Consider the following 27,418-nt stretch of genomic DNA (forward strand, 5'->3'; position numbering starts at 1 on the left):
TGATAATAATGCTTGCTGAATTGCTGAATATTGACGACTGCCTTTAGAAACAAATTACGCGAGTGACAAATATACCTGATACTTGCGTTGTGTTACTCGCTAGCAAGGAGCGCCTGCCTGTGGGCGCGCCTATCTTTTATGATGTGATTAGTGGCTGGCACTGACGCCCGAAGGTCCGAGGAGCAAGGAACTCGTCGCAAATTGGTCGTAGAGGTGATTTTGGCCTATTTCGACCATCGTCAAATGGCCACACGCGAAAGTGTGAGGACGTAACATTTCATCGAATGATACTACATAATCAGGCCTTCCCTCTACAGGATGAATAATGCACCCAGTTACTACTGCAGTACTACTGTTTTATAAGGGCGGCGATGTCCGTCTATATCTGCTTGGGACCCAAGCGGTCCTCAAAAGTTTTGCCGGCCATACATGGCAGGTTTTACCGTGGCAAAGTCACATCGGGAAAAAGTAGCTATACTTCTGCCCACATCACTAAAGTCCACGACGCTCGACAGGAGACGCCGACGCCCAGACTTTTGACCTGAACGCGCTCATTGGGGATTACCGATGCCGGGAGGCTATATCCATTAGCAGCTCTCTCGAGCCGGCATTTCTGTATACGAGGTTGGACAATGGGAACGGAGGCAAACGGAACTTAGTAGTGGAACGGGAAGTTGTTGCCACTGCGTGGGACATGAAAACCGCAAGCCGATAAAGACGCGAAACACAATAGCCGGTAGCTGATGAGATCGGCTATTACAGGTTATGTTGTAGGCTGGGCCATGCTGATGTTGGAAGTGGGATTATTTTGGACTCATCGGAGCTCGGCGATTAAGTGTCAACAAGCGGAAACTCAGTCAGGTGCTTGCTAAATTTTTATGGGGCGTTATGAACGCCCGGCTAGGTCGGGTATACTCACCTGTTTATGGATTGTCATAAATCACACCGCACGACCCAAACATCCTCAAATTTCCCTCAACGCTTTCAACTTTCTACTTTCAACAGATTCTTCTCTTCTGTAAAGTTACTTACTCTCCCAGCCATCCTCAGCAACATCAACCACTCTCTTCTGACAATGTCTGAAACGAAGCTCCCCAGCGGTCACGATGAGGCAGTAGAACGACACTTGACAAACGACAACGCGTCCTTCGCACCCTCCAATGGTGCTACTGGTTATCACGGAACAGGTGGACCAATGACAAGGTTCATAACTCCAGGTGGCCATCCTATGGACACAAGTCAGCCAGCCTTCCCTGTATTCCACAGGAAATTTGGCAATCCTGCCCCCTTGGGCCTGATCAGGTAGGTCCGTCTCTCCTTTGCCCTCGGACATCTGATCTGACTAGAACATCATTTGTCAAAGTTTCGCAGCCACTACATTTCTGCTTTCCCTCTTCAACGTCTCAGCTCGGGGTGTCACGGTACATAACGTGATACTTGGCATGGCCTTAGGTTATGGAGGTCTATGTCAGATCATCGTGGGGATCGAAGAATGGGCGTGCGGTAACACATTTGGTGTAAGTGGGTCCTTACTGCTGCTTATGCTGGATCGTCAGAGAGCCTTCAACTAACGGAAAAATAATTAGGCAACGGCATTCTGCTCTTACGGCGGCTTTTGGCTTTCTTTCGCAGGTAGGTATACTTCGTCATTAAATACGAAATGGCGTGCTCACTGCTTTCTGCAGCTCTCTACATTCCACAATTTGAAGTGCTCGCTTCGTATGACGATCCGGCCATGCTTGACAGCGCATTGGGTCTGTACCTTGTTGCCTGGGCCCTTGTCACCTTCATCCTCTTGCTTGCCTGTCTTCGATCGTCCGTCGCCCTCATTGCTGTATTCGTTTTCCTCGACATCACCTTCTGGTTGCTGTGAGTTATAGCTTACCCCTATCATCGACAGTTATCTAACACTTACTTGTAGCGCCGCGGGATATTTGGCACCAAGCACTAACGCTACCAAGGCTGGCGGCGCTTTCGGTATCGTGAGTCTATTCGATAGGAATATTTTACCGAAAGAGCTGACACATGTCTGATCAAAGGTAACTGCAGCGGTAGCTGCATACACAGGACTTGCTGGGATGCTTACCAAGGATACCAGCTACTTCATTCTTCCTGTCGGCGACCTTTCTCGCAGCACTTGAGTGTTTGCTTTCAGGCTACTTCCAGATAGGTTGTAATACTCTACCGTGGTAGTTGAGTCTCGTTGATAGTGCTGTGTGGATAAGTGTCAAATATTAAGTTAGCCAGCATTACCAAAGCTGTGTACAAGTTAAAAATATCATTATGAAGCCATTCCCACTTCACCGCGGAGCTTTCGCAAACTGATAATATAGAAACTCTTGCACAATCATCCAATTACATATCACATGTCTCGTACGTGACCTAAAATTTAATCAGTTTCCCATGGCCACAAAATACTGGTGTGGCCTTGCTTCCATTATTCTGCGGGGAAGTCCCACAATTACTCAGAGCAAAAATAAATAGTATAAAACTCTATAAAACTCTATCCTTTTTTGAAACCTCCGCCTTTTTCGAGTCTGAGAGGAAGCATTGGTCACTGATCAATAAAAATGATAAGAATGGTAAAAGCGCTACCTACCCTAGTTTTTTTCGTTCGTAGAAGGCATCCACCCGACTTGCCCCCATCTATCGTAGCCAATAATAAAGTCAGCGGTATTATATTAAATGACCAAACGATGGACCACAAAAGGATCAAAGGAAAGTGAAACATCTTCATGATTTGAATCGCGACTGAAACAGTGTGGTAACTCACGTTGATGATTCGCGGACACCCATCTCGATCCTTTTCTAGTCTAGTACATTCCGTGCAATAATAGGCATCCGATATGGCTAGCAGCAGCATTAGCATGGGCAGGCGTTCGAAGGCTTATGAAACAACTTACCAGGGGATGAGCAGACTATACATTTACCTGCGGTTGTTCCAACTTATGCTCTGTCAGCATTTACAATAGCAATGATCTCAAAACTACATAGATTGCAGAAGAGGAATATAAAGGACAAAAAAAATTCTTGACACTCACAAGAGCATTCATCGCAAATCCTTACTAAAGTCATGGGTCTTACGTACGAGTCACAGACAGGACTGCAAAATGGCAGATGTCAGCATTTGCTTCGAATAAGACAGTACGAAGTCTAGAGTTTAGGGTTGAGTGTGTTCAATGAACTCAATTCCTGAACACAAAGACCTCTGAGATCACACCGATAGCGACTGACCACTTGCCATCGCACTTTTCACACATGCGGCCAATAGCTGTCAAGTTATTAATATAAGTAGCGAGCATTATCAGCTAAATTGTTGACTAACCTATCCCCGGTTGCCTTCGGCACATTAGCAGATCAGGGTGGTGTTTAGACTACAAACGATTGTTATAAGTCTGGCCGTGCTTCATGACCATTCGATCGGCTTACCATTCTGGAAAAACTCGACGGATACTCCGGTTATCTTGCAGTCTATAGTAACGAGAATGTTCGCGTTGATAATATGTTGATAATGGTAGCAGTAGCAGATAAAAAAATGAGACGTAGAGCGAGTTAACATGTGTTAGTAACCGAAAGATATGATATTTGTATCCTTGGACGGAACGACACATGTTGAAGGGTATTATTAATAAGGACCTGTCTCACGTAAAATTGAATATGGGTTTTAGATAGGCGTGCTACCGATGTTTATGTAATGTGTTACTTTCTTAACACCCATTTTAAGTATCTAGTTTGTACAGATGTCCGTTTCTTGGTTCGTTTGCCGCTTGCGCTGCTACCGTGGTGTGGCAGGCCGACAGAACCGGAGCTGGATGTTACTGTACGTACATGTAAATTAACGACGGGGGTTAGGGGGCAAGAGACGGGGGTTGATATGAAGAAGGCCCCCTGCCTCTCGTGTGCCGGCACGCCTGCGGCTTTTTTGTTCTTCGTTTCACGCATCACTTGTACTTATAATTACTCCTTTAAGTTCTTTCGATGCATATCCATCCAGAATCACTAGTTATCCAGGTCCAGACACTACAAGCACAATTTGTCCCGACTTATCATTAGACATTAAACCAATCCCACACCCGTGTGTCGATTGACCGAACTTAAATTATCTGTTTTTTAAGGCTGGGCAGTGGCACATGAGGAATGGATGAAGAATGATGAAGGCTGGAAGTGTTCATATTTGAGCAGCATACGGCCTCGCAACTTTTATCATATCAATATGCCTATGCCTTCGGCAGCCATTTGCGTCCTAAAGGAGGCCCTGATACTTACAAGTACAAAATCACGATATTCGATATTTGTCTCCACAACGTGTGTTCGCCCTTCCCCCAAAAAAGGCTATCCGGAGACGGTAGTAAAATGACCTGTACATCGTATTGATGGCCCAGGGAATGATTAGATTCAAAGTACAGCCGATATTTTCTTGATCTCATCTTTCTACGCTCCGGAGTCTAATAATATTATTCACTAGCATTGTTTGTATGTACAATATCAAAAAGAAAATAGTGCAGAACGACAGGCGGAAAACATTGGAACAGATCCGATATAACAGGAATGACCAATACGCTTGAAGTGTTCCATCTCCCCCTTCCAGCCCGTCAACGTCATCCTGAACAATCTACACTTTGACGATATCCATCCCGGCCGTGGTGTGCTTGTGACTATTTTCCTGGCCTTCCTGACAGACCTCAACATTGCCAAGCCATTTGTCCTTTAGCGCCTCATCCACGGTCCATCTAGTCTTGGGATCTGGATCAAGCATGTGTTTGATCACACCGCGGCATTCTCTGGGGATCAAGTTGTTAAGAGGAGGTGGTGTAGGATGGTGGGTTCCGCCACTGGCGTCCACAACGTGTTGTGGTTTGTATTGCTGCATATAGGTGGCAAATGTCGGATCGCTTGGCTTTGCAACTCTCCACGGCAGTTCTTGAAACTGCATGCAGTAGAATACGATAGCGGCAGCCCACACGTCAACAAGACGAGCATCGTACTCTTAATTGGATGAAATCGGTCAGCCACATGCCAGTTGGGTAAAAAGCACTAGCGCTGACCTTTTTGTTCAAACAGCTCCGGCGCTATATAAGGCTCCGACCCACATAAGCCTTTGCTCATGTGCGTCTTCTTCTCCCAACACATTCTGAACACATCTGAAACACCGAAATCGGTTATCTGCGAGGAGACATCAGCTTTACCGCAACATGGGATATAAGATGAAACTCTCTCGCACCTTGACATGTCCTCTTCCATCTAAAAGCAAATTCTCAGGCTTTATATCTCGATGAGCCACTCCCATGGAATGAAGATATGCAATGCCTTGCATTATCTGCTTGAATGAGCACTCTACCTCTTGGCTAGACATGCCGCCCTTCTTGATTGCTGCATAGAGATCGCCTCCGGGACAATATTCCATGACTTCACACCAATGATGTGCTTCATCTTGCACTAAATCAACTGTCTCAACAACATTGATATGGTGCAAGGTTGAAGATATGCAGAACTCTGAAGTGAGTTTCTTGACGTAATCCTTTTCTGTCTCGTTTTTACGACGCTTACGGAACTCCTATCAAATGACGTGAGACACGTGCACTAATCCAACATAAGTCACTACTTACTTTCACCGCGTACAGTTTTTCTTCCCTTCTGTCCCATTTGTGTGCTAATCTGACGACTGCTGTGGCCCCCTTGCCAATGGCCGCACGATCACATACACCATACTTTTTTAACAACGATGCTGTGCTATTGTTGTCTCCTATTTCACTCCCCCTGGTTGACCCACGATCCGAGCCTTTGGCCGAACCTGCTGCAGAGGCTTTTTTAACCTTATTATCTCCCAGTCCGACAAGATCCTTGAGAGTAAATTTAGTTCCAATGTTTCCCGCGGGCTCATCCTTCTTTGCAGTGCCCCCTTGTGCGGCAGAAGCAGATCGGCGACTAGGAGAGCCAGCTGACCTCTGTGATAATCGGCGCTGGGGCTGAGGAGCCAGTACACCTACAGGAGGCGTGACAGCATTCTTTGGATCAACAAAAGCTTGAACAGAAATATCGTGGCCAGGGACCGAGTTTTGACGTTTGACGCTAGGAGGTCGACTTGGCGCTCGAGATGGAGGTCGTGAGTCAATATCAGAGATATTGCCAGAGGGCGTAAGTGGAGGCGACTCAGTGGTGTTCGGTCCCATAATAGACGGACTAACTCGGCCACTCGCTAGGCCATTGCTGAGCGCATCGCGCGGGAGATCAAGATGAAGCCTGCTTTGCCCAGAAGTACTTTTCCCATCATGTTTGTCCTGATTTGGATGGAACATTTTATGGAAGAAGGACTTTTTAGAGATCAGCTCTGCAGGTGGTTTCGCGGCAGATGAGGATGACCGCCCAGACTTGACAGCTGCCCCTGGACGTTTTTCTCCTGACGCATGGCTTATGATATCATGACCATTTATATTGGCTGCGATAGACTCCGAGCGGCTAACGGATTTCATAGCGGCGGAGTTATCCTGGTTTTTTCCGGCCAGCGAGGCGGAGGTGCCATCGTTACTCGCAGAAGAATTGGGTCTTGACAAACCAGCAAATACTTGGCCACTACCCGCCGCAGGTGGATTAGATGGCGTTATATGTTTGGCTACAGTGGCAAGGGACAGTGACGCCAGAAGTCAGCCATGATTCACGAACGGCAGATGTATAATTACTCGGCACATACCACTGGGAAAGGGAAACGCATGCTCTGGAGAGAGAGTCCTCTGTGACAAGTCAGGGGCGCCAAGAGGCGACGTCACAGGTTTTTGATTAGGGCTTGAAGGAATAGGTGACAGATAATGAGAATCAAGGATGGAGGGTTGTTCAGTTTGTCTGCTTGTGACAGAGGCAGATGGAACAGGACTAGTGTGAACGGCAGAAATAGCAGGGGGAGAGCTTGCGAATTCCTGCTCCCATTCCGCAGTAGAGATTAAACTGGGAGACAACGATGGAGTGGCGACGGTACTGCCCGGCTGTGATTTGGGGGGCATCTGCAAAGATGCCTCAAATACATGAGACAAGTCCCTCATATTCACAGACCGCGCCTACGGGCAATCAGCAACAAATCGACGCGTTGGTAGATACTCACATTGCCAACAGTATCTGCAGGCTGCACGTCTTCCCCAGCGTTGTCCGCTGAAGCTCCAGAAATGCCTTCTTGAGATAACGACGACATCTCGAGACTACTGTCGCAATATGAATTATATCCAAACCGGACTGTTAGTTACTTGGCGATGCTTCAAAACCTGGGCTCCAGTGAAGTGTTGCGTATAATGGCTGAGATTGGTGATTACTATGAGTTGGAAAGCGGCATTGCGAGTGAAAGGCGTAGCAAGTAAGAGAAGGGGTTCAGTAAAACGAGATATGTAGACAATATTAATAGTGGCGAAAGTCAAGCCACTACAAATTATATATTAACCTGCAGCCATGTAAAACCCGCCGTCTACCTATTTGGCCAACAGTTTGTAATCCCTTGCGGGATCAAATATTAGTAAATCCGCCCCGCTGCTTTTTTATTGCCGCCTTGAGGCTCTTCTTTCTCTTTCCTCTTTCTCTGATGATCTCATGAAACATTAATATGAAAATAATTAAGTTTATTAATTAATTGTTACACGTCAGATCTCTGTACTTAAAAAAATTGTTATATATTTTCATTTCTAATTTAACTATTTATGAAGAGGTGGATGAAGGAGCTTGGGGAGGTTGGAGAAAGGCAATTAGTTGCTGGAATATCCCTAATGCTGCAGAAGTATAGGGGGGTTGCAGAACGTGGAAGTCAACCGTAGGAGTGAAGAGTTGATTATGTTATATAAAATTTCACTTCAATCTATTAGCTAAATTAAATAATTCTACCTAAAAAGATAAATAGGAAATAAAGTTATTAAAATTAAGACTCGACACAAAGCCCTTCGAAGAACATTGGCCGGCCTCCGTCGAGGCCCGAATGTTTAAGGAAGGACGAAGGGACATCACACAGCCGACCCTTTTGGCAGGACACGTCGGAGTGATTTATTTTGCCTTTTCCGACCATTTTCAGATGGCCATTGTTTATGCAAAACAGAGGTAACAAGACATAACGCATTTACAAGGTGATACTACAGAATCGGACCTTCCTTTTATGGATGAATAATGCGCCTTTATTCCATGCACAACAGCCACAAAATCCATGTTTAACTCAAATTTGATTCCGTTTACAGCAACTAGGCTTCTCACATGCATACGTATCTACCTTCTATATACACATCAGCTCACCACTGGTGGCACCTATTTTTTTGCCGCTTCCTTGCTAAGTACAAGCATCAGTCAACTACCTTTGGCAGTGTGTCCTTTTCATCAGACGCGCAATTAATTATTCAGCAAGAGCTTTAAGGGACTACCTTTTATTCGATCTTTGATATCGAATGTTTGCGTTCGTAATAGTAGTAGACAAGCGGTCATCAACAACAATATCGACAACAGCAACCAGTTACTAGTGCTGCATTGTTACATCGCTGTCTTTCCTACTGCGTCCTGCTCCCTGGAAGCGAAAGCTTGCAGCTTACCTATCCATAGTCTTTTGGCTTCAGCTTTTCTGCTACGCTATTCGCCACACAGAATGATAGAGAAACTCAAGTCCACACTCGCTTTTTCTTCAGCCGGCAACAAACTCTCGAAAGTCTTCAAATTCAACTTAGATCGCAATGTCCTCAAACGATCGAATGAGCGCAGAGTCAATATGGAAAATCCATTCGCTGATAAGTATGACTATGAAGAAGTAGGTGGCAGGCTCATCTAGGTCATCTTCCGATCACTGGTGGATATAGCCTGGCTCTTCGATGACATGCTGACTTGGTGACCTACAGCCGTCGCTTCAGAGATCACACATTATCCTACACTCAGCTACTGTGAGTTGTATTGTCAGTCGAAGAGTAGGAAAGTCTAAAGGTTTGATCTTAGATGTTCTTCACCTTCATTGCCGTTTGCACCATGGGAGCAGTGGCCGGCTTCCAGGCCAAATGGCTCTCTGTATGTAGGTATTGTCCATTAATATCCTAACAATCAATATAATCACCATTCAATAATGCTGACTGGCCGACATAAATGCAGCAGGAGGAACCGGTTTTGTCCTGTTTCTGCTTCTACTCTCATTTTCCTTGACCGTTACTTTGATGGTTGTACCCATTGTATATGATCGGTGTGATCAATTTTCTCCTCCCTGCCCTATCCTTGACTTATAAAATCTTGATAGATGGGATAAACTGAAGCGCCCTGCCCAGTTCCTAGCTCAGACGCGGTCGACACTAATACTCCATGCCTTTGGGACTTTCCTCATGCTTTTAGCAGCATTTATTGTCACTATCAGTGGTGAGTTATCGTCTTACGATGTTCAGCAAATAACTTACCTGGAGCCTACTTCTATATAGCCTGGACTGAAAAAGGTTGCAAAAACTCCAGTAATGACCCTCATTCGGATCTTGGCGACAGTTACAAGAATGGCTTACGGAATTGGTGCAAGACCAAAAAGGCGTCTGCGATCTTTGATTGGCTCTCATCCAGTGCGTGACATCCGGTTGCTTATCGTCCTATGGGCTCATCATCTCGCGGTCTAGTTGCTTGGTCAACCCTACTTATCCTTACCATTATTACTTTCCGGCGACAACAGAAAGCCAATCATAAGGAACTAATAGTGTTACCCCCGACATCTGATGGCATATCATACTCTAACATTCAGGTCGTCGATGAAGAGCGGCTTGGCGACAAGTCCCAGTCTGCTCAAGATTATGTCCCCGACATTTACCGGAGAACCGACACGGCATATGATCTTCCTGTATCTGCGAGAACTGCTTATTCCCAGCCGTCTGTCGTTCATCATCCCATGCTGAGTAGACCCAGTATTGATGTATACGGGGCATTTGACGGAGATGGCATGCCCAGGGTCGATGAACCTAGCAGAACCATGCAACTGGCATATACCGATCCTTGTAAGATTTTCCATGGGATGACAGACAGTAGAGCTCATTCGATTGCTTCCACCTCTTTGCAGATGCCCAAATCCGTCAATCCCTTATGAATGCATCGTCGTCAAACGCCACGCAATCAACGCACATCTCAGGAATTCCCTTCGGTCCTCCAGCTTACGCCGGATACCGACAACACTGATAAAAACAGTTTTATCAAATGGAGATATAAAAAGATAGGTGACCAACGCGGGTCAGTCGGACTTATGAACGAAGTGTTGTACGTTAATAGGTCGCTTGGCGACCATGTACCACACCTGGGTTGTCAGTACCCTCAGGAGATCCAAACTTTAATGTAGCCGGCTTTTAGATATGATGATAATGTGGAACGGTACGAAATTAAGGATATTATGACCGATACATTTCACCGCGAAGAAGCGTGATGCATGTGATTGTTTGTTTCTTCGAACCTCGACTTCTAGATATTTAACTTTGCCGGTAGGCAGCTCCTTACATGCTAACAACAAGACCCAAACCTGCAAGTGCGATGAGCGCAGCTGTGTCAAGGACAGAGCTAATGGTGTGCAAGGTAGTGAACTTTTTGTTCACTTTGTTCATGGCATCGGAAGGCTGGATAGCATCAGCTGAACCGGGCATGACAGGTTTTTGAGATAATCACTTACGTTGGCTTCGTCATATTCCTTTCCTTCTACCCTCTCCAATCTGTGTCTTTCAAATACAACACTGTTCGCCAAAGGCCCAACGACAAGCCAATTCAAGACTTGAGGCACAAGGCCGGCCACGATCAACAGGCCCTGTCGACCCTCCTCGGAAGTTAGCCAGTGAGGCTCGACCCGGGGCGACGAGATCAAAGATGGATGAAAATAGAGATGAGTGAGTAAAAGGGCAGATGTAGTAATGGAGGAAAATGAAAAATAGAGTGGCGTTAGATGAGATTGAAGAGTACCAAATGTCTGTCGCGGGAGAGCCCTAAAAATTCGGTAACTCGACTATCACACATTTTAAACGCACATATGTATCAGCTAATGGAATTTCAACTAAACGGAGTATTGTCTTACGAGGGTTTTGTAGACATTGGAGCCCAACGCCGTCCCCCAAGTGAGAAGATAGAATCCCTTGAGGGTGAAGGGGGCAAGAGCCTGTTGGAGGACTGCCATTGTTGCTGCTTAAATGAACAATTTAGACGTTAAATGGATGAAAAAGTATAGATGAAGCGACGAGAGATGAATAAAGGAGAATTAATGATTGAGGGAGAGAAGGACGATACTGAATAGTAAGAAGTAAATAAGTATCAAGACGACTTCTACGTAGGAGGGATCATTTCAGGATCATTTCCCTTTCCTCTTGTTGCGGCGGATTCTCATACGCGTCAGGAGGCACGATGACATAATTAGCGCGTGCGGAGCGAATAATTTGTTGATGATGATGAGCGGCGGTTACATTAAATATAATAATAGGTTATATTAGATTTTATAATTATTTATTTATTTATTTGAATGGTTATAAAATGATGAAACAACATTTGTGGTGGAATGAAAAAATAGAGGTCTGTGGGTCGTGCTTTTTAATGTACTCAAGTCCAGTCAACTGTCCAGTCAGCCATCTAATTATCAATGAGTCGCCTAATTCTCGACGAACTTTCCCTAGTCAGGTCGGCTACCCCATTGCCACACCCGATGCGACAACAAAACCCTACATGCACTGGACACTCCAAGCTCTATTAATACCAAAATGAAAGTCACGGTTGAACCATTCCCAAATGAGATTAATTGGTGTCCCAATGGAGGGGGATGATAGGATCTGTACGCTACGACCTGTCAAAATCTACTCCCTCCACCGAATAGACGCTCGTCGACCGCAGCAATAGAACGAAGGGGGCAGGGAAGTCAGTCTATGATTTCATTACGCGACAATGCCTTAAGTTGCTAATAAAATGAATGTGTGCATTGTAAGTAAAGCACTGGGCACTGGTAACCCTAACAGAAGAAAAGCTCATGCTTCTGGTGTGTATTCAATTGATGGGTCCTGATGGAGAAAAAGGGGAGAAAGACCTTTTAGGTGGTGAAAGGAGCTACCACCACTTATCCAGACCCCAGTTTGATAACCTAAGACAATAATCTTCCTTCGGTTTCAGCATGATTCAAAACTCGGGTCCCGTATACCACCGTGGTGAGAAAGGGACTTTGCTGAAAAACAACAATTTATTAGCAGAAGAAGTATTCTTGACACTTGACGTATTCTTGACACTTGACGCTTTCTTGACACTTGACGTTAGAAACTGTGTTGGGGGACCAGCTTAAAGTAGTGGTGGTACGGGATTGTTAGCAATATGATCATAAGAAAAAAAGGATAACGAGACACTTCCTGCCGGTTCTATCACTTCATTAGCCAAACGCAATACGCACTGCACACTACACGTCTTGACATGTTTTATAAAGAATGTCATAATAAGCCCATCCCATAAAACATATATAGGATAATCGATTGTATAAAGGATGTCCAACATACGGCAAGAATACCCTTCCGCTCTTCTTCCCCTCCCACGCACCTCGGACCTAAGCTCACTGGTGTAGCCGTCATAAATGACGTCATTTCTGCAACCCTGATCCAGTATTCAATCCACGTCCTCTGTCCTATGTAATGTTCTGTGTTCTGTATTCCGTCTGTGTCATCATCTGCAGACTGTGTGTAGTTTGTATTTTATCATTTGACATTTCACTTCGTATCGTCATCAGACACCAGACTTCAGACTATTATGTCACATCCGTCATGACTGAGTCGCCTCACTATATATACCTTCACCTTATTGGGATCATAATGATTTACGTTCCCAGCATTTCACGATCCAATAAACGCTCTCAAGTGGAGTAACAAAGACTATTACAAGCCATATCTTGCATAACTTAACCGCCTTTCACCACTTTCTATCATGTCCGTCGTCCGATTTTTAGCAACGCGCGTTCCATTTTCAAGAGCTAGTCGACCGTTCAGCACCTCTGTTCTTAGTCAGAAATCCCTTACCGATAGTGTGAAGGAGACCGCTGAGAACGTGAGTCTCATCGTCATACTTGTACACCACCACTGAGACGTGAAGCTTCGTAGCTCAACAAGAAGGTTGGACAGACACTCGCGAGCGGTATTGACTCTACCGAAAAGGCCACTCAGAGTGCAAAGAACACCGTCGGTCAGTCTCAAAATCGACATGCATCATTCGATACTGACTAGGCACTATTTGACAGGCACAAAGACTCCGTCTGAAGGCGAAGTCAAGTCTGCTGCTGACAACCTTGGGTCCAAGGCAGCTGAGACGGCCGAGTCTGCCCGCCAGAGCGCTAACCGCACACTCGGCCAGGCTGCAGGCGCCGCTAGGGATGCCAAAGACGAAGTGAAGAAGAACGTCTAAAACAACGTTAATCTCGCCTTATTGAGTAGCGATACATGCAACGATGATATATGATACTATATTGTTCACATTCGCGGTACGGCTGCTGTGTTCGCAATGATTAGGATCCACATCTACACAACTACTTGCTTGTCGTGTACAAGTTTCAAAGGCGGACCTCATTTTTTCAGCAATCTTCGCCATGCCATTTAAATAGCAGCGGTGGCAGCTGTGAATTCTAAGCTAGTGTTAGTCGGTCTGGGCGTGCGCCCAAATGCAGTGTATATGTTCGGACCATCAGATGCAATACTAGAATGTTGTCCCGTTCCTGTTGCGATATAAGATGATGGCAAAGCAGCAGGTGAAGCATGTGGGGCTAAAGGTAATATCGGGGGCGGCCGTCGGCTCTGCAATTTACTTTAAATTAAAAAGCAGCTTTTAACGTTATCAAAAGACTGACCATGGCCAAAGCCTCCATTTGTGCTATGTCCCCCCCCAAAGGTGCTGGAACAGCATCCTGGTACCAGTCAAACCGATGGATATGGTGAGGATGATCAGGACTCGGGACAGGTTTTGCTATGTCTCATGAGTATCAATTGCTTATATGACATAGGTATACTCACTGAGCCTGGTTGTCTCAATTAAGCCTTTCTCGCGGGCCAATTTCCTACGTTTGCTCCATGTTGTTTGAAATTCGTCCCAGTGGAGTTTATCCCGCTCTTCCTATGTGAAAGATGTGAGCATCAAACATTTGATTAGGTGACTGGAGACATTGTGTAATGGTGACATACTGTCCAAGTCGACCATATGAGGTGCCTCTCGGCGTCTCTCATCCGCCTAAACTCGGCCAATTGAGCTTCGAACCTTCTAGAGGCGCCTTCATGCAAGCGCTCGCGCCGCTCGTCCAGGGTTTTGTATAAACATTTCAAGGCGGGGTACGTCCCTAGATGCCATGAGATTTTTCGCCGAGGTAACCCAAACTCACCTTCCAATATCATCTCTTCCTCCGCTGCAGCCTCTTCCATCCTCTCTAAATAAAGGCAGTCCCTCAATTCAGCAAGCTTGACCTCTACGAGCAGAAGCTGGCGTAGAGCTGATGGTGGAAGAGGGGGAGCGTGAGAACTTTGTTTGAGCAAGGTAGGCGGGATTGTTTCGGGTGCTGGAGGCTCTGCATAATGTAAGACATGAATGAAGGCTGCGGCATCCATACGTACCAATCCAGCCATACTCCTCCATATGAGCTTCAGCGTCTGCGAATGCTGGTACTGTCATTTTCCCTATATCGGCAAGTTCTGTCGCCTCTTCAAGACGTTGAATGGGTATTTGCAAGAGATCCTCTTCTGTGCCATCCATCATACCATTGACAGTCCCTTGGTCGCTGCCTTCGTCATCGTCTTCTGCAGGTCGCATCGTCACGTCCTCATCACCATTGCTTCCTTTGTTCGTATGACTGAATGGTATAATTTGGTCGGTATTGCGGTTGTGCGAATAGTCCTTGGGAATCATACTGCCACTGAGTATGTGGATGTTTGATGCTGGAATGTCTGAGCTAATTATTCGTGAAGTATTGACCGGAGACGCAGTCCCAGGATCGGATGGAGGTGGTGTCAAGGATGTTGTGGTTGCTTGAGATTCCGAGCGATTCATTCTGGTTTGCACGTTAACAATACAACTGAAGAAGCTTAATTAGGACCATTGATGACAGACGTACCTATTGTCTGCTGGATCATCGGGAGCATTATCTTCTTCTGCTTCGTCATCTGGATCGTTGTCCTCTGCGGGAGTGATTCCCGGTTCCTCTTCTTCGGTAAGCTCACTTTCATCATCTGTGAGAGGAAGAGTGGAGCTGGTGGCTGGGCTTCCAGATGGCCCGTTGCGAGCTGGCGACGTTGTCGCAATGGGCATCCCACGGCCCACAGAAGAGCTCGGCGAGGAGAGTGGTGAAGACGTTTTACGGGGAATATGTTGTGTCAGTTGATTCTGGAGGGAAGTGGTCATTGTAGCAAGCTGCTATACAAAGGGGAGATGGAATGATGGGACAGGAAGTAGGGAGCGATGAAAGAATACTGTTGAAGAAACCGCTTCGTCGTGCGATGAGGGCTTTCGCCGCGATAAAAGGAGAGTTGATATTACGAATCGCTAGTGTGATATTGGATGAGCTCAGCATGAAATAATAATAATAATTTAACGAAGCTGAAGGTAAAAAATGGTTGTATCATATCTTCAGCTTTATCTCGACTATCCGTCACCGTCATCCTCCGCAAAGTCCCGTTCTCCCAGTAGTAGAGTGTTGTAATCTGATCTTATTAAACCTTTGCAAGTAATTATTCACAAGTTACGGGGATGATTTATTTCAAATTTAACTTAAATATATTCATCTTTACCATCAAAGTACTGTATTCCACCCCTCTCTGCTCCTGTCCCAAGCCAGGAATCCGCCGTTGCCTCGGGGCCTTCCCTATGCGTCAGCGATATCTATCCCAACTCCTGATCCCCATCTCTACAAAACCTCCTAGCACGCATCCAGAAACAGCACGGGCCTGAAGAAAAACCGCAGAGGAGCTGGTGAACATAGGACGCGTAACTCGTAAAATGCGACGTCTGTCATCGAGTCTGGAAGGGCCAATGGGATATCACACTTCACAAGGCGAAACAAGGATGTCAGGAAGCTTCCATACGGGTTCGCTCCACAACTTCGGACCCAAGACGAACGTCGATCCCCAGAGAGGCTCACACGGAGGAACTGGTGCTCAGTTGAGAAGTAGTGGCTGCTGGGATATGGGTCTAGAGAACAACAAACATCCAATTCGCTGAGTCAATCAGGCCCTCTCGACCCCGTTCCCACACAACAGCGGCTACGCCGTACCTTCCAGAAGCCGCATCCTCTGCTCGCCGGCCCCAGCGTCCTACACCAGCTCCCGTGACTCCCGCAGGCCAAGCACTCACCTGTCCAGTCAACCCTGTCCTCTCGCGCTCCGTAGTTTACTCCGTTCAGGTCCCAACTACGTGGCGCCCCCAGCCACCCCTATTAGACGTCTTGAAAGCGTCGCACACACATCCCGACAACCCCGAGAACAGGTGGCAGGCGACAGGGAGGAACACAGAGTAAGGAAAGGCGAATTGGATCTGGATGCCTTAGCGGGCAAGATTAGGTGGCTAGGAAAGAGTCGAGGAGATGGAGATGCAGCGCCTACATAGTCACCCCAAGCATGCAATGGAAGAGTAGTTCCTCCACTTCCTACACCCCTTCCGCTTCCTCACCAGCTTCAAAGCCTTACCTCGAAGTACGCAGCGAGCCGTCATAACCTGGTCGAACAACTCGTTGATAGAATTCACTCCCACTTCTCGGCAGCCAACCTCGCCATCCTTCTCCAAATCCCCAAGAGAGAAACTGTCCCCGCATTTAACCATCCCCAACTGATAGCTTCACGCCTTCGGGCCTATATATCGCATGATGACTGGAGGCGCCGACTTGGTCAGGCAAAGGAGCTAGGGGAATGTCCAGGGCGGACCAAGCCATTAGGAAGATCGAGAAGGGGAGACTTGAGGCAGCAGCCAGGATATTGACAAGAGACAAGTGCGCTAACCCCATTCCTGAAGTCCTCAGTCAACTTCGCAACAAGCACTCCACAAAGCACCCCAATCCTTTCAATCTCTTCAATCCCTCCGATCGCCAGGCAATTCCAACTCTGATTCCGGACTTACTCCAGGAAGTAATCAATAAATTGAATTCCAACTAGGCGCCTGGTATATCCGGCTGGACCTCCCACATGAAAATGGCTTGCGAGATGGCAAGTTCTGCAAGTTGCTCAACGAAATGAGCCGTGCCATTGCCAGTAACAATTTGCCAGGCAAAGGAATGTTCCTAGCCTTGAAGCTCGTCTTGCTTCACACATCGGACGGCTTTTGTACGCCCCATCGCAGTTAGCGGCCTAATCTTTCGAGTCCGTGCAAAGGCCGTCCTCATAGCCACCTTCAAACCGGAATTCTCCTAACCTTTCAGATGGGACTGATGTCATTAGGCGGCGTTGAGCCAGTTGTCAGGACAATTGAGCGAGCAATCAAGGGCAAAACGACGGACATCACATCCATCTTTACTCTCCAGGCGCTATCTAATGCCTTCAACTGCATTGACAGGGGAGAAATGGCGACCGCAATAGCTACTCATGCTCCCAAACTTTATCATGCATGTAAATGATCCCGCGGCAATTCGTCGGCGTAGGTCTGCGATGGGCATGTACTATCACCCTCTCAGAGGATTCCGCCAAGGAGGCCCTTTCGGTCCAGTTTTCTTCTCCTTAGCCTTGCGCCTTTCAAATGAATTATTCGACATTTATGTTTTTTTCCAGTTTTTTTTCGTGAAGTTTCTCAACCAATCAATTGGACCGAAACTTTATTAAAACAATCGTCTCTTCACCCCACCGGCTGACTTCCATCTTCTACAATCTCCTATACCTCTGCAGCATTAGGGATAATCTAGCAGCCAACTGCCTTCCTCCAACCTTCCCAAGCCCCTTCGTCCACTTTTTCATCTTTCCCTTTGTCCTCTCGTCGATCAAGCCTCCATTCGAGGCGACTAGAGATTTCAAACCGTCCAAGACTGGGAGCAGCGCTGCCCTCGCGACGCCCCTTTTTGCCCCGTTCTGTAACGATTAGAGACACTGACGAAAGGGAAAGTCGTAGTTTGGCTCCCCCGGTTTTCGGGGATGTTGCGTTGATGAAGGGAGTAAAATACACTTTATGTTCTGTCACTGTAAATTTGTTATTATGCTTTTTCACTTTTATCTTTTTTGCTCTAAGTTTTTTCTCATGTCGGCCATTATTATATAACGCGGCGATCTGAACAACTACTAGCAGTAATAGGGAAGGAATACTTGGTGTATTGACAATTTATGGACTATGAGTTAGAATGGAGTAGTTTGTGGCATACTGTAGCTTCGTTCGCTTGGGACGAAGTGCATATCGCTACTTAGTGCAGTCGAGCAGCAGCAAGTATCTGCTGCTGTTGCACCGCGACGTTGTTTGATGCCGTGTCATGAAGCCAAGAGGCCAAAATTTTCTCATGGTGAGGGCTTGGCATAGGACAACGGGGAGAAAAACATGTGGCAACAAGTGATGAGTGAATTCATACATGAAAGGCACAACAGCATTCAACAAAACATTTCGCGTGTCAATCAAAGGACGACGGATCTCGCTGAGAGCTAAGGATAAATTACAAAGAGCGAGTGATTAAGTGAGTATTCACACCAAATAGTGGGTATACGTAACAATCGATATACGGCGACATTATCGGGCGGTCAATAGCCAGCAGCCAGCAGCCAACAGCCAACAGCGCTCGTTTTCACCTCGTTTGTTTTTCCATCAATGACCAGTGCCTGGCATCGTCTTGTTTGATGGTTGCTTTGGGTTTGCGTATTACGTATTCTGTTAACTTAATCTCCTGCTTCTATTGCGAGATGCGGGGACTCCTCGCGGTCCGGGGTAAATTTTATCCATCGGCAGTACCGTGGAGTAATTAGGGTGAGGAAGGGAGTAGAGCCGCAAGCGAGCCCCATTTGCCTCCAGTCAGCCATTTTTCTGCTTCACACTTTGTCCACCTGATAAGTCAGGCGATCTAACAGCCCCACTGCTCAATGCTTCGATGCCCGACCAAGCATAACAGGAGATCTTGAATATTGGATATATACGTATTTTGACTGCGTGGCGACATGTACTCGGACCGACAATTTCTATTTCTTCTTGCCTTTCCTTTTCTTATATTATACTGTAACTCTCGTTTCACCGGTTCACCTTTTCGACTAAATTTACCACCAGGATTACAACATGGGGGTTGACATCGAAATGTACGGCAAAGACTCGACCTCTACAGCAATTGTAGAGCCGACGACGTTTCCGGTCTTGGACACGAAGTTAGGTGATGATATACCCGATTTCAACGATCCCGAAAGAGACGCTGTCTTTGGTGAGCACAAAGAGGGGCAAGTTAACTATAGATCCGTCGGAATGTGAGTGCATGGTAGCCCCAAGGGACCGACTAACTTCCATCAAAGGCTGAAGTCAGTCGTATTGATGATTAAACTTACGATTGCTTTGGGCGTACTGGCCATGCCTCAAGTCCTTTTGGATGGTGAGTTTACATTGCCCACATTATAAAGTTTCTCCACTTATTGACTCCGATCATTCTAGTTGGGGCTGTACCAGGGGTGATCAGTAAGTCAAGAAGCTGCCTTTATCCATTACGGTGGAGACCTGTGCTAATCCGAACTCTCTCGTAGTCATCATTGCTGTGGCGTTGTTGACCACTTGGAGTGGCCTTGTTATTGGCCAGTTTAAGCGGAACCATCCGGAAGTATATTCAATGGATGGTGTGGGCTATGTCCTTGCAGGTATTTATGATTGTCCTCCCCACACTCTCGCTGCTAATCTCGTGTGTCTGTGTAGGGAAATGGGGTCGAGAATTCTTTTCTTTCGTCTATCCACTTTTCATGGTTTTCTTGTGTGGTTCCGGTTATATCACACTCTCTATTGCCTTTAATGCTATTACCGGTCATGCCACTTGTACCGTCGTCTGGGCAGTGATCGTAAGTGCTCCCGTTCAAGAAATTTTGCATGCCGTAGGCTTATCTATCAATTGTTATAAGGGCATGGTCGTCACATTTGCATTCGCTTCTCTTCAAACCCTAGGCAAGGTGTCCATTTTAGGATGGATAGGTTTTTGCTCCGTTATGTCTGCCATCCTTATTATCACCATTGCCGTAGGAGTCGAAGACCGCCCAGAAGCTGCGCCTTCGACTGGTCCCTGGGAGAAAGACGTTCACGCCTTCAGGTCTGATGGGACGTTTTTGAACGGAATGAGCGCGGTATCTACCGTCGTCTTTGCTTACTGTGGCACACCCGCTTTTTTCAATGTAATCGGGGAGATGCGTGAGCCAAAACGATTTAATCATGCTCTTTACTCTGCGCAGTCTGTCTGCTCCGCCGTTTATTTGACCATCGGTATCGTCGTTTATTATTATTGCGGCCAATATCTTTCCAACCCCGCGCTTGGATCTGCCGGTCTCCTAATCAAGAAAATTGCATATGGAGTTGCCCTCCCCGGTCTATTCGTCGGCTGTATTCTTTATACACATGTGGGAGCTAAAATGGTCTTTGTGAGGTTGCTCCGGTAAGTAAAGTTTCGCAAGCAACCGTATGACTCCCTATAGTAACAGCCATCGGTGTTCCCTGCAGAGGCTCTGCTCACCTGACTGCGCCTTCATTCACTCATTGGGCGGTCTGGCTCGGCACGGTCGGTACTTGTGTCTTTATTGCGTTTATTCTGGCGGAATGTGAGTTTACATTGCCCCGTTGCTACGTTATGTCAAGGCCGCAAACTGAAGTTCGAACTAGCAATTCCATTTTTTGGAGATTTTGTCAGTCTCATCGGTGCAACTCTGGGCACGTTCCTTTGTTTCATCACAGAAGGCTGGATGTGGTTGCATGATAACTGGGGTCATCGCAAAACAGATAAATCCTTGCGCTTTAAATCTCTCGTCGCCCTCAACGTTTTCCTCATCGTCCTGGGCATTTTCATTGTTATCACGGGTACTTGGGCCTCCGTGGTCAGCATTAATGACTCTTACAAAAACGGCGCGATCACTAGCCCATTCTCTTGCGCCGATAACAGCGGTTAACAGTATTGGGGGAATAGTGCGAGGGGACCGCCGTGGATTGAGAAGGAAAATGTAAAGTGGGAGGGGAATATTAGTATCTTTGAGAGTTGTTGTCTTAAGCCTACAAATCGTGCAATCAAACATCATGGTCATTTATGCATCAGTATTTATCGTACAAGTACAGTAATAGTAGCAATTTTCGTTTTGGTGAACTCATTATACTGTCTATAAGCAACGTACAGATGCACACCACATGTTCATCATGCCCACCAGATCCGGCGCAAGGAGAGTTTAGTCTCGCTCATCGATCTTTTCGCGCGCGACCGCATCAGAGAGGAAGATCATATTTGTCCATACACCTCCTTGCATATATCGTCCTCAGAATAGTAAATAAAAGCCCGATCTTCCATCTTGATTTTCACCGCCGAAGATTATTCCTCCATACCTTACTAACTGTTCGAGCAGGCTCGCACAAGCAAAGACGTAGGAAAATAGCGACTGATACGAGAACTGCCCTGCCTATGATGGGTCGAAAAAGAGCATGATGAGTCGCAATTGCGATTGCGCCGTTAGAAGATCAGATTAGATTAAATTCAATGATGAGTACGTATTGTCACAAGCGGCGGGCACTTGGAATGCGGCTAGTAAAGCACGTCAAATCAGTAATTGTCACAATTGAAATAAGACTTTGATCCAATCTGTACGCAGATGAAGAGCGAAGGGAGGGGGAAGAGACAAAGGAAAGGGGGCTGCATGATGATCAGGAAGAACACAAGTGTCGTACGTAAATAAGTTAGATGCTCCAGGAGCGGCGATATTGGCTCTGAAGTTTATCATGAAGGCCATCGTCGAAAAGAAGAGAATGGGGATGAAATGTCCTGAAAGGATATCGTGTTTGACAGCGTAGATATAATATATAGAATGGATGATGGACGATAATATCTTGTAAAGAGAAGGATCGTCCGTCTAAATCGGGAAAGACGGCCTCTGCATGAGGAACCGGACAGAGAGGATGCCGATAAACCTCAATAGCCTGATCTGGGCCGGAGATGAGTATGATTGGTTGTACCAAGTTTTACAAGCTAAGATAAGCACAAGCTGAGGTCTACAAAGTATTACCAAAAAAGGTTGTTGGTGGGCAAAGAAGAAGTGTATACGTAATGCAACCGCAAAAAAGTTGAGTGATCGCTTTATTAATTCTTCGTTGATGGTTTGACATCCGCAAAGGAAATATTGTTCCTTTACATCTTCGATTTTGAACTCAAGTAATGGTCCATTGCTATTATGGCGTCCAATCTAATCCAATAACCGCGTTTATTATGCGTGAACGCTCCTTTTCTGATGGAACCCCCAGCGATGTCAAGGATCTCGGAGATTGTCGATCTCCGTTATCACTCCTCGTAGGCTGCTGGGTAGATCCGGAGGCTCTTCTGGAGGCAAATAAAATACGTGAATTAAAAGCGTTAAAACGTATTCCTTAAATACAAAGTTATGTGTACACCATCATACAAAAGTGGTCTCTAATATGACGTCATGCTCCCTACACCCCCACCAACAATGATGCCGACGGATTGACTCTGAAGACGTACGTAGTGCGTAGATTGGGTGTATTTGTACCAAACGCGATCGACTATATACAGCCCACCAAACTACTGATACGTAGAATTGAGTGAATCTCCACTGTATTTAATAGATCAAGATCCCTATCCTTTGTATCTTTGAGTAAGCTAAACACAATGTCAAGTCAAGCCGCACAGCAGCATACCGTTGACCAGCCGGCGGTGGCCCAAATTGTCGACCCTAACAATCCGAATGCTGTGCCCCCTCCATCCATAGTGGCTGCAGGTACTGGACTACCAGCAGCACCTAGAGAAGCTGCAGACTCTTCGCAGGAAGGTTAGTCCATAACTTGACGTCTGATATCTCTTGGGTCGTATGCTTACTCAACGATGCATTGAACTTTAAAAGCTGCAACCGCTCCTGGAGGTGGGAACATGTCCGACCACTCGGAGAAACTCTCGTTTAAAGAACAGGTCAGTGAATTATTACTCGTGATGATGCCCATTACCCAAGACATGCTGAAGTAGTGAGTCGATGTAAGGTTAATGGCTACGCCAAGAAGTTTGCAGGTGCTACATTCCGGAACCCTGAAGAAAAGGAATGGGGTGAAAAGAAACTGGCGGGGGATAGGGTCTGATTGTACTCTACGCACAAGAAAAGGGCTGTTTACGATGATTATGCAGTAGCTATCAATGGGATTTCGATGAGATTTTAGCGATCAACTATCCAAAAGTGCGAAAAAATAGGATTTTGTGCTACTTTATTGGCTCTTGTTGGGACAAAAATAAGAACAGCCTTGCAAGAAAATGGTATTAATACGTCAGTGTCGTCATTGTCACCGTATAAGTATTACCGGCGGACGTTCTATCCCTGTTGCTTGATTACAACTGCCACGGCAACATCTCAGACATCATGGAAACTCAAAACTGATCAGGGATTCATTATCTAGTTCGTCGAATGCCTTACACGGAATCTACAAATTGATCCCCCCATCTAGCCCTCAACTCATCATCATAGGTCAACGTTTTGATTATATGCTCACACATCAACCTTTGTTCAGAAGTCAGGCGACGCCCATCACGATGTTTCATTTTGCGACCGTGTATTTGAGTCGTCTCCTCACTTTGCTCGCCTGATCTGATGCCCAATGCCGTAACTGAATGTAACTCGGCTACAAGTTCCTTGATCACTCGCCTGGCCATCGCTCTGCCCCATATGATGTCGGCTAGCAAGGTACATTGCGTAAAAATACCAGCAAGTACGCGACTGTCGCGGGTGTAATGGATGAGCTCATCAGTGGAATTTTTAAGCCACACGGCTAGCCCACTTAATAGTGGCTCGTTTCCCTTGATATTGACCATCAGAAGGAACGGAACAAAGTTCGCATATGCTTCCGATCTTTGGCAAGCAGAGCCTACTGGGGAAACTGGAGGTATATCGAGTTGTGAGAAAATAATCTTGAGGACAACTGTCATCCAGTTTGAAGCGTCTGCAGAAGCCCATAGGGAATCAAGCAAAGGATTCGCCCAAAATGCTGTTGCAAATGGAAGAGTGTTAATGCTTTGGAGACTTGACTCAACTGACGGCTGATTTGGCGGTGCATCTGAGTACCTTATTAGCATATACGTAATGTTCTTGGTTTTACATTACTAACAGTGAGAAGTAGCGATCCCTAGAGACTCTAGCTTAGCTTTGAATGCAAGCATATCAAAATTTGAGCTTCCAATAACCTCATCTAGACCACTTAAAGGATTGATGAGTTTTCTGAGAGCTCTGTCATTCACTTTCAGAAGCTGCTCTGGGCAAGCATGGCCCATTGCTAATACTTGAAGAACAACTAGATGGAGCGCACCCAGGGCTCTGGAGAAACTCATTATCAGCGGCTGTTGATTGTATTGAGCTGTTGAGACGCTTACCCCTGTCTTAGAATCTCGTCGCAGAGCCATCCGATTACTCCACCCAAGCACCAGCTTAATAATGGTTGAGAGAAATACGAGAGCCCGCTATGCAAGGTATCAAGATCTATTTGATTGCAGGCTACTGCCGCGATAGCTTGCTGAATCAAAGTAGGTACTAAGCAGCAAAGTGTTTGCGGTGGGGTGGCCAGAAGTATTTGATCTTCTATTCCGTCAGAGCCGAACTGCAGAGGAAGTCAAACTACGTCAACCCCATAACTGTAAAGCTTTCACTTACGATTGCCTTTACCCAACCATTCAAGCAGTCTTTCTGCTCTGCGTTCAACAAGCCATACCCAATGGCACTTCTCCCGTTGGCGAGCAATTCTGGAAGATCCAAATTGAATTCTCTAGCGAAGCTTTCTAGCAAGATAACCCCTTCTCCAAATCTCGTAAGGTAGCCCTGTGGGTCATCGGATCGGGCGAATTCGTCCAATTCAGAATAAGCTTCCAGAAGTCGATCTGACATTAGTGTATACAGCGATAAAGGTGAGATGAATGTGACCAGGGCCGAAAATATTGAGGGTTGATACGATACATGGAGAAAAAGATTTTCAGGTGGGGGCACCTGAGGCGATGATTTGATAATCTACAGAGATTCGGTCAGATTCGGTTCGATAATTACCTTACCAGGCTCAGGACATACTTTGATAATTTCATATGCGAAAGACTTTGCGGCGCCGAAAGCGTAAGTTATGATGAATACGAGAGGTTTGACATGGGCACGAGATTCCGACTCCATTCTTTCCTATAGGCGAAAGCAAATTTAGCTTATAAATGACTTGAGGTTTTTCACTGTTGGCAATGGCTCACCAATAAAGATTGACCCTGAACAGTTTGTGGTACCGATATCGTCGGAATCATCTTGTTGGCTTCGGTTCTAGTGATGAGGTCCATCTCAATCAACTTTCCAATGAGATACTCTTGCAATGACACTAATTGCCTGGCCTGAATGTCAGTACAACAGCACGGCCACACGATTAGCACATAGACGCACCAAGCCTCAGGGGGAGTAAATCCACTGGATTCCTCCTCAATCTCCGCAGACTGCACCATTACTTCGTACGTCTCTAACACCTTTTCAGAATAGCTTTGCATGGCCGGAAGAAACGCTTGTACCGCCTTGGTCAGAGGTTCAGCGACCACAGACTGTCCCCGAATCACCCATCGCCGTCAGCGCATTGCTATTAACGAATTTCAGGGGTAGATCTCACCGGCAGTCGCCAACCTACGAAGCCATCCTCTTCCCTCTGAGATCGCCACCATCTTAGGAGATTAGGTAAGGATTCAGTTACCCAACCCCAGTCTCGCATTCCTTCTGCCTTGGCTATGAGGCTTCGGCCATTTTCGGAAATGAGCCTTTCAATCGATACTTCGAATAAGACGACGATAAATTCCTCGGGGTTGGAGCAGATATGCTGACCTGCTTTGAGCAAGCGTACATAACTTGGTGCAGGTGCTTGATAATGTTCCATTTCGAGAGCCAGCTCCGAGGGGTCCCATTGGGATGCACGATGAGCCTGTTCTAACAAGAACGCGACAATTGCTTTAAGAGGCACTGAAGAATTTGTTGACATTTCAACTTGGGAGGGGCTATGACTTTGTGCAAGTTGTGAGTCCTGTTGAAATATTACTTGTTCCACTTGTTGCGGGTCATTTGTAGTCGCATCGGCCATCAGCCCTCCAAGACAGTTCCGGAGTGGGATGCCAATTTCGTCTGCGAGGGAAGGAAGCAATTGACCTGCTTCCAGACCCACATCGAGTGGTGGCACCGGAAAGGGTGAAAGGCAGTTTAATAATCGGGCAACGAAAGCAGTGAGGGTTGGAGGAGAGAATGGCGTCGCTGATACACGCAGTAAAGGAAGAATAAGGGATAAGGTACTTGTCTGATTGTTGTTCCGGCATTTTGATGATTCACCGGTGGTGTCGCTTTGTAGCAAAACTGGATCAGAAAGCATAGAGGGCAAGATGGTACCATCTTCAAAACAAGTGGAATTTTCCATCAAGATATTGAGGATTGGAACGAGAGACTCTATAGGGGGAATTTCGTGATTGGATATATAGAAAAGCAAATCAATTGTGAAATCTTTTGTCGCTATTATGGATGTCGACAGTGAATGGGCAAGATAGGCAAGCATGATGGACGGGGGAGCGGGAAGAAGATGGTTAAGAAGTGCACCTGCAATGATGATAAAGTCATATAATAGTCTTTGTAAGATGTGAAACATACGTCTGAGGTCATATTGGAAACTGAGGCTACGATTATTAGGATGGACTTCTTGAAGAGTCTTAAATAGCTTAGGAGCAGGGGTAAGCGAAAGCGAAGGGATCATGACAAGAAGTACTTACGCGAGGAGGGGGCAACGCTTGGGCATAAGCTGTGGCTATAAGCTGAGGGATGGAGGGAGAGTGGAGCATGAAAGTCGTCAGAGGCGCACGGTAATGGCGCAACGGGGATCGATATATGTTATATATGTATCATTGATCGATGTATTACTACTACTAGGTATGTGAGCGAGATGACTCGCGAGATGGCGGTTGTTCGTTTTATACGCTCTTCAAGGTCACATGACCGCAGTTTAGACCAATTCGGCGACCACCGATGATTACCCTTCTATTATTCGCAGTACCCCTATCATGCTATCATCCACACCTCCAGCACCAGCAGCTATTACATTTCATTGGCTCCTTTCTTCATACACCATCTACTATATTCACCCATGGCATCCAATACTCCCAACCCTAAGGATAGAAACCTCATAGCAGTAATCGGCGACGAAGTAATTACCCCCTGCTGCTTTCGTTCCTCTTCCAGTCAGCTAACCGTCAACAGGATTCAGTGACAGGGTTGCTTCTTGCCGGCATCGGTCATATAAATCAACATCAGAAGAAGAACTTTCTGATCGT

General features: G+C 46.2%; 11 protein-coding genes and 6 non-coding genes; 9 read left to right on the forward strand and 8 right to left on the reverse strand.

Annotated features, from left to right (window-relative positions):
- Nucleotides 1–262: 262 nt before the first annotated feature.
- Nucleotides 263–2,248, reverse strand: CNAG_12659. The gene is made up of 4 exons (XR_001045965.1): nt 1,916–2,248; nt 1,608–1,860; nt 1,033–1,535; nt 263–974 (listed from the first exon to the last, which is right to left on the reverse strand). It is a non-coding gene; the product is annotated as a hypothetical RNA (non-coding RNA).
- On the forward strand, nt 403–2,299 carry CNAG_05678 (membrane protein). XM_012194941.1 has 6 exons: nt 403–1,302; nt 1,364–1,517; nt 1,587–1,632; nt 1,686–1,869; nt 1,922–1,982; nt 2,040–2,299. Exons 1-6 carry the CDS (start codon nt 926–928, stop codon nt 2,139–2,141), a joined length of 924 nt encoding a protein of 307 aa, XP_012050331.1. The 5' UTR covers nt 403–925; the 3' UTR covers nt 2,142–2,299.
- A 25-nt stretch (nt 2,300–2,324) lies between these two features.
- Nucleotides 2,325–3,616, reverse strand: CNAG_05679 (pre-mRNA-splicing factor ini1). XM_012195060.1 has 8 exons: nt 3,430–3,616; nt 3,326–3,374; nt 3,235–3,271; nt 3,042–3,103; nt 2,904–2,945; nt 2,774–2,850; nt 2,600–2,646; nt 2,325–2,537 (listed from the first exon to the last, which is right to left on the reverse strand). The coding sequence occupies exons 1-8, from the start codon at nt 3,430–3,432 to the stop codon at nt 2,504–2,506; spliced, it is 351 nt and encodes a 116-aa protein (XP_012050450.1). The 5' UTR covers nt 3,433–3,616; the 3' UTR covers nt 2,325–2,503.
- Nucleotides 3,617–3,961: 345 nt separating this feature from the next.
- CNAG_07667 (HAL protein kinase) lies at nt 3,962–7,450 on the reverse strand. XM_012194942.1 has 6 exons: nt 7,094–7,450; nt 6,689–7,049; nt 5,607–6,610; nt 5,222–5,554; nt 5,046–5,163; nt 3,962–4,986 (listed from the first exon to the last, which is right to left on the reverse strand). Exons 1-6 carry the CDS (start codon nt 7,178–7,180, stop codon nt 4,613–4,615), a joined length of 2,277 nt encoding a protein of 758 aa, XP_012050332.1. The 5' UTR covers nt 7,181–7,450; the 3' UTR covers nt 3,962–4,612.
- An 800-nt stretch (nt 7,451–8,250) lies between these two features.
- Nucleotides 8,251–10,415, forward strand: CNAG_07668 (hypothetical protein). XM_012195406.1 has 8 exons: nt 8,251–8,758; nt 8,847–8,888; nt 8,941–9,013; nt 9,091–9,178; nt 9,233–9,348; nt 9,408–9,539; nt 9,594–9,965; nt 10,028–10,415. Exons 1-8 carry the CDS (start codon nt 8,600–8,602, stop codon nt 10,141–10,143), a joined length of 1,098 nt encoding a protein of 365 aa, XP_012050796.1. The 5' UTR covers nt 8,251–8,599; the 3' UTR covers nt 10,144–10,415.
- Nucleotides 10,343–11,317, reverse strand: CNAG_05682 (hypothetical protein). XM_012195061.1 has 3 exons: nt 11,021–11,317; nt 10,625–10,951; nt 10,343–10,571 (listed from the first exon to the last, which is right to left on the reverse strand). Exons 1-3 carry the CDS (start codon nt 11,117–11,119, stop codon nt 10,452–10,454), a joined length of 546 nt encoding a protein of 181 aa, XP_012050451.1. The 5' UTR covers nt 11,120–11,317; the 3' UTR covers nt 10,343–10,451.
- Nucleotides 11,318–12,639: 1,322 nt separating this feature from the next.
- On the forward strand, nt 12,640–13,667 carry CNAG_05683 (hypothetical protein). XM_012195062.1 has 3 exons: nt 12,640–13,011; nt 13,065–13,146; nt 13,202–13,667. Exons 1-3 carry the CDS (start codon nt 12,892–12,894, stop codon nt 13,363–13,365), a joined length of 366 nt encoding a protein of 121 aa, XP_012050452.1. The 5' UTR covers nt 12,640–12,891; the 3' UTR covers nt 13,366–13,667.
- Nucleotides 12,802–15,561, reverse strand: CNAG_05684 (hypothetical protein). XM_012194943.1 has 7 exons: nt 15,056–15,561; nt 14,559–14,992; nt 14,330–14,512; nt 14,136–14,287; nt 13,968–14,067; nt 13,805–13,920; nt 12,802–13,751 (listed from the first exon to the last, which is right to left on the reverse strand). The coding sequence occupies exons 1-7, from the start codon at nt 15,340–15,342 to the stop codon at nt 13,554–13,556; spliced, it is 1,470 nt and encodes a 489-aa protein (XP_012050333.1). The 5' UTR covers nt 15,343–15,561; the 3' UTR covers nt 12,802–13,553.
- A 111-nt stretch (nt 15,562–15,672) lies between these two features.
- Nucleotides 15,673–16,779, forward strand: CNAG_12660. XR_001045966.1 has 1 exon: nt 15,673–16,779. It is a non-coding gene; the product is annotated as a hypothetical RNA (non-coding RNA).
- A 755-nt stretch (nt 16,780–17,534) lies between these two features.
- CNAG_12661 lies at nt 17,535–18,077 on the reverse strand. Its single transcript, XR_001045967.1, has one exon. It is a non-coding gene; the product is annotated as a hypothetical RNA (non-coding RNA).
- Nucleotides 17,770–18,272, forward strand: CNAG_12662. XR_001045968.1 has 1 exon: nt 17,770–18,272. It is a non-coding gene; the product is annotated as a hypothetical RNA (non-coding RNA).
- Nucleotides 18,273–18,518: 246 nt separating this feature from the next.
- On the forward strand, nt 18,519–21,259 carry CNAG_05685 (neutral amino acid transporter). XM_012194944.1 has 8 exons: nt 18,519–19,349; nt 19,395–19,471; nt 19,531–19,554; nt 19,620–19,730; nt 19,786–19,925; nt 19,986–20,509; nt 20,575–20,672; nt 20,734–21,259. The coding sequence occupies exons 1-8, from the start codon at nt 19,168–19,170 to the stop codon at nt 21,015–21,017; spliced, it is 1,440 nt and encodes a 479-aa protein (XP_012050334.1). The 5' UTR covers nt 18,519–19,167; the 3' UTR covers nt 21,018–21,259.
- A 1,199-nt stretch (nt 21,260–22,458) lies between these two features.
- On the reverse strand, nt 22,459–23,310 carry CNAG_12663. XR_001045969.1 has 3 exons: nt 22,952–23,310; nt 22,762–22,892; nt 22,459–22,704 (listed from the first exon to the last, which is right to left on the reverse strand). It is a non-coding gene; the product is annotated as a hypothetical RNA (non-coding RNA).
- On the forward strand, nt 22,489–23,318 carry CNAG_05686 (hypothetical protein). XM_012195063.1 has 3 exons: nt 22,489–22,892; nt 22,965–23,029; nt 23,098–23,318. Exons 1-3 carry the CDS (start codon nt 22,733–22,735, stop codon nt 23,191–23,193), a joined length of 321 nt encoding a protein of 106 aa, XP_012050453.1. The 5' UTR covers nt 22,489–22,732; the 3' UTR covers nt 23,194–23,318.
- A 92-nt stretch (nt 23,319–23,410) lies between these two features.
- CNAG_05687 (hypothetical protein) lies at nt 23,411–27,031 on the reverse strand. XM_012194945.1 has 10 exons: nt 26,861–27,031; nt 26,742–26,808; nt 25,726–26,690; nt 25,509–25,660; nt 25,325–25,454; nt 25,158–25,259; nt 24,750–25,100; nt 24,473–24,696; nt 24,211–24,416; nt 23,411–24,159 (listed from the first exon to the last, which is right to left on the reverse strand). Exons 1-10 carry the CDS (start codon nt 26,927–26,929, stop codon nt 23,519–23,521), a joined length of 2,907 nt encoding a protein of 968 aa, XP_012050335.1. The 5' UTR covers nt 26,930–27,031; the 3' UTR covers nt 23,411–23,518.
- Nucleotides 23,459–24,259, forward strand: CNAG_12664. Its single transcript, XR_001045970.1, has one exon. It is a non-coding gene; the product is annotated as a hypothetical RNA (non-coding RNA).
- Nucleotides 27,032–27,165: 134 nt separating the features above from the next.
- Nucleotides 27,166–27,418, forward strand: part of CNAG_05688 (V-type ATPase, F subunit) — a 1,196-nt gene continuing 943 nt past the window's right edge. Inside the window, exons 1-2 of the mRNA XM_012195064.1 lie at nt 27,166–27,291; nt 27,345–27,418. The exon at nt 27,345–27,418 is cut by the window's right edge and continues 8 nt beyond it. Coding sequence (XP_012050454.1) covers nt 27,232–27,291; nt 27,345–27,418 — 134 coding nt within the window. The 5' untranslated portion in view covers nt 27,166–27,231. The remainder of the gene's footprint in view (nt 27,292–27,344) is intronic.

The sequence above is a fragment of the Cryptococcus neoformans genome, chromosome 7 (genome assembly GCF_000149245.1).
Source record: "Cryptococcus neoformans var. grubii H99 chromosome 7, complete sequence".
Taxonomy (NCBI): domain Eukaryota; kingdom Fungi; phylum Basidiomycota; class Tremellomycetes; order Tremellales; family Cryptococcaceae; genus Cryptococcus; species Cryptococcus neoformans.

What these genes read in the sequence shown, in the direction of transcription:
- CNAG_05678 (XM_012194941.1), top strand. Translation starts at nt 926, where the DNA reads ATGGATTGTCATAAATCACACCGCACGACCCAAACATCCTCAAATTTC. An exon ending in CGTGCGGTAACACATTTGGT is followed by an intron (nt 1,518 to 1,586) that starts GTAAGTGGGTCC and finishes AAAAATAATTAG; the next exon opens with GCAACGGCATTCTGCTCTTA. An exon ending in CTTTTGGCTTTCTTTCGCAG is followed by an intron (nt 1,633 to 1,685) that starts GTAGGTATACTT and finishes TGCTTTCTGCAG; the next exon opens with CTCTCTACATTCCACAATTT.
- CNAG_07667 (XM_012194942.1), bottom strand. Translation starts at nt 7,180, where the DNA reads ATGTCGTCGTTATCTCAAGAAGGCATTTCTGGAGCTTCAGCGGACAAC. An exon ending in AAAAACTGTACGCGGTGAAA is followed by an intron (nt 5,555 to 5,606) that starts GTAAGTAGTGAC and finishes GTCATTTGATAG; the next exon opens with GAGTTCCGTAAGCGTCGTAA. An exon ending in GGAGCTGTTTGAACAAAAAG is followed by an intron (nt 4,987 to 5,045) that starts GTCAGCGCTAGT and finishes CATCCAATTAAG; the next exon opens with AGTACGATGCTCGTCTTGTT.
- CNAG_05682 (XM_012195061.1), bottom strand. Translation starts at nt 11,119, where the DNA reads ATGGCAGTCCTCCAACAGGCTCTTGCCCCCTTCACCCTCAAGGGATTC. An exon ending in CCAATGTCTACAAAACCCTC is followed by an intron (nt 10,952 to 11,020) that starts GTAAGACAATAC and finishes AATGTGTGATAG; the next exon opens with TCGAGTTACCGAATTTTTAG. An exon ending in AGGAATATGACGAAGCCAAC is followed by an intron (nt 10,572 to 10,624) that starts GTAAGTGATTAT and finishes GATGCTATCCAG; the next exon opens with CCTTCCGATGCCATGAACAA.
- CNAG_07668 (XM_012195406.1), top strand. Translation starts at nt 8,600, where the DNA reads ATGATAGAGAAACTCAAGTCCACACTCGCTTTTTCTTCAGCCGGCAAC. An exon ending in GTACCCATTGTATATGATCG is followed by an intron (nt 9,179 to 9,232) that starts GTGTGATCAATT and finishes AAATCTTGATAG; the next exon opens with ATGGGATAAACTGAAGCGCC. An exon ending in CTTTGATTGGCTCTCATCCA is followed by an intron (nt 9,540 to 9,593) that starts GTGCGTGACATC and finishes CTCGCGGTCTAG; the next exon opens with TTGCTTGGTCAACCCTACTT.
- CNAG_05684 (XM_012194943.1), bottom strand. Translation starts at nt 15,342, where the DNA reads ATGACCACTTCCCTCCAGAATCAACTGACACAACATATTCCCCGTAAA. An exon ending in TCATATGGTCGACTTGGACA is followed by an intron (nt 14,068 to 14,135) that starts GTATGTCACCAT and finishes TCTTTCACATAG; the next exon opens with GAAGAGCGGGATAAACTCCA. An exon ending in AAATGGAGGCTTTGGCCATG is followed by an intron (nt 13,752 to 13,804) that starts GTCAGTCTTTTG and finishes AGTAAATTGCAG; the next exon opens with AGCCGACGGCCGCCCCCGAT.
- CNAG_05686 (XM_012195063.1), top strand. Translation starts at nt 22,733, where the DNA reads ATGTCAAGTCAAGCCGCACAGCAGCATACCGTTGACCAGCCGGCGGTG. An exon ending in TGCAGACTCTTCGCAGGAAG is followed by an intron (nt 22,893 to 22,964) that starts GTTAGTCCATAA and finishes GAACTTTAAAAG; the next exon opens with CTGCAACCGCTCCTGGAGGT. An exon ending in AACTCTCGTTTAAAGAACAG is followed by an intron (nt 23,030 to 23,097) that starts GTCAGTGAATTA and finishes AGTCGATGTAAG; the next exon opens with GTTAATGGCTACGCCAAGAA.
- CNAG_05685 (XM_012194944.1), top strand. Translation starts at nt 19,168, where the DNA reads ATGGGGGTTGACATCGAAATGTACGGCAAAGACTCGACCTCTACAGCA. An exon ending in GCCTCAAGTCCTTTTGGATG is followed by an intron (nt 19,472 to 19,530) that starts GTGAGTTTACAT and finishes CGATCATTCTAG; the next exon opens with TTGGGGCTGTACCAGGGGTG. An exon ending in CCGTCGTCTGGGCAGTGATC is followed by an intron (nt 19,926 to 19,985) that starts GTAAGTGCTCCC and finishes AATTGTTATAAG; the next exon opens with GGCATGGTCGTCACATTTGC.
- CNAG_05687 (XM_012194945.1), bottom strand. Translation starts at nt 26,929, where the DNA reads ATGCTCCACTCTCCCTCCATCCCTCAGCTTATAGCCACAGCTTATGCC. An exon ending in TTTCCAATATGACCTCAGAC is followed by an intron (nt 26,691 to 26,741) that starts GTATGTTTCACA and finishes TCATCATTGCAG; the next exon opens with GTGCACTTCTTAACCATCTT. An exon ending in TCGCATATGAAATTATCAAA is followed by an intron (nt 25,101 to 25,157) that starts GTATGTCCTGAG and finishes GAATCTCTGTAG; the next exon opens with ATTATCAAATCATCGCCTCA.
- CNAG_05683 (XM_012195062.1), top strand. Translation starts at nt 12,892, where the DNA reads ATGTCCGTCGTCCGATTTTTAGCAACGCGCGTTCCATTTTCAAGAGCT. An exon ending in TGAAGGAGACCGCTGAGAAC is followed by an intron (nt 13,012 to 13,064) that starts GTGAGTCTCATC and finishes GAAGCTTCGTAG; the next exon opens with CTCAACAAGAAGGTTGGACA. An exon ending in GAGTGCAAAGAACACCGTCG is followed by an intron (nt 13,147 to 13,201) that starts GTCAGTCTCAAA and finishes ACTATTTGACAG; the next exon opens with GCACAAAGACTCCGTCTGAA.
- CNAG_05679 (XM_012195060.1), bottom strand. An exon ending in GAAAAGTGCGATGGCAAGTG is followed by an intron (nt 3,104 to 3,234) that starts GTCAGTCGCTAT and finishes GCCATTTTGCAG; the next exon opens with TCCTGTCTGTGACTCGTACG. An exon ending in GGTGTCCGCGAATCATCAAC is followed by an intron (nt 2,647 to 2,773) that starts GTGAGTTACCAC and finishes TGGCTACGATAG; the next exon opens with ATGGGGGCAAGTCGGGTGGA.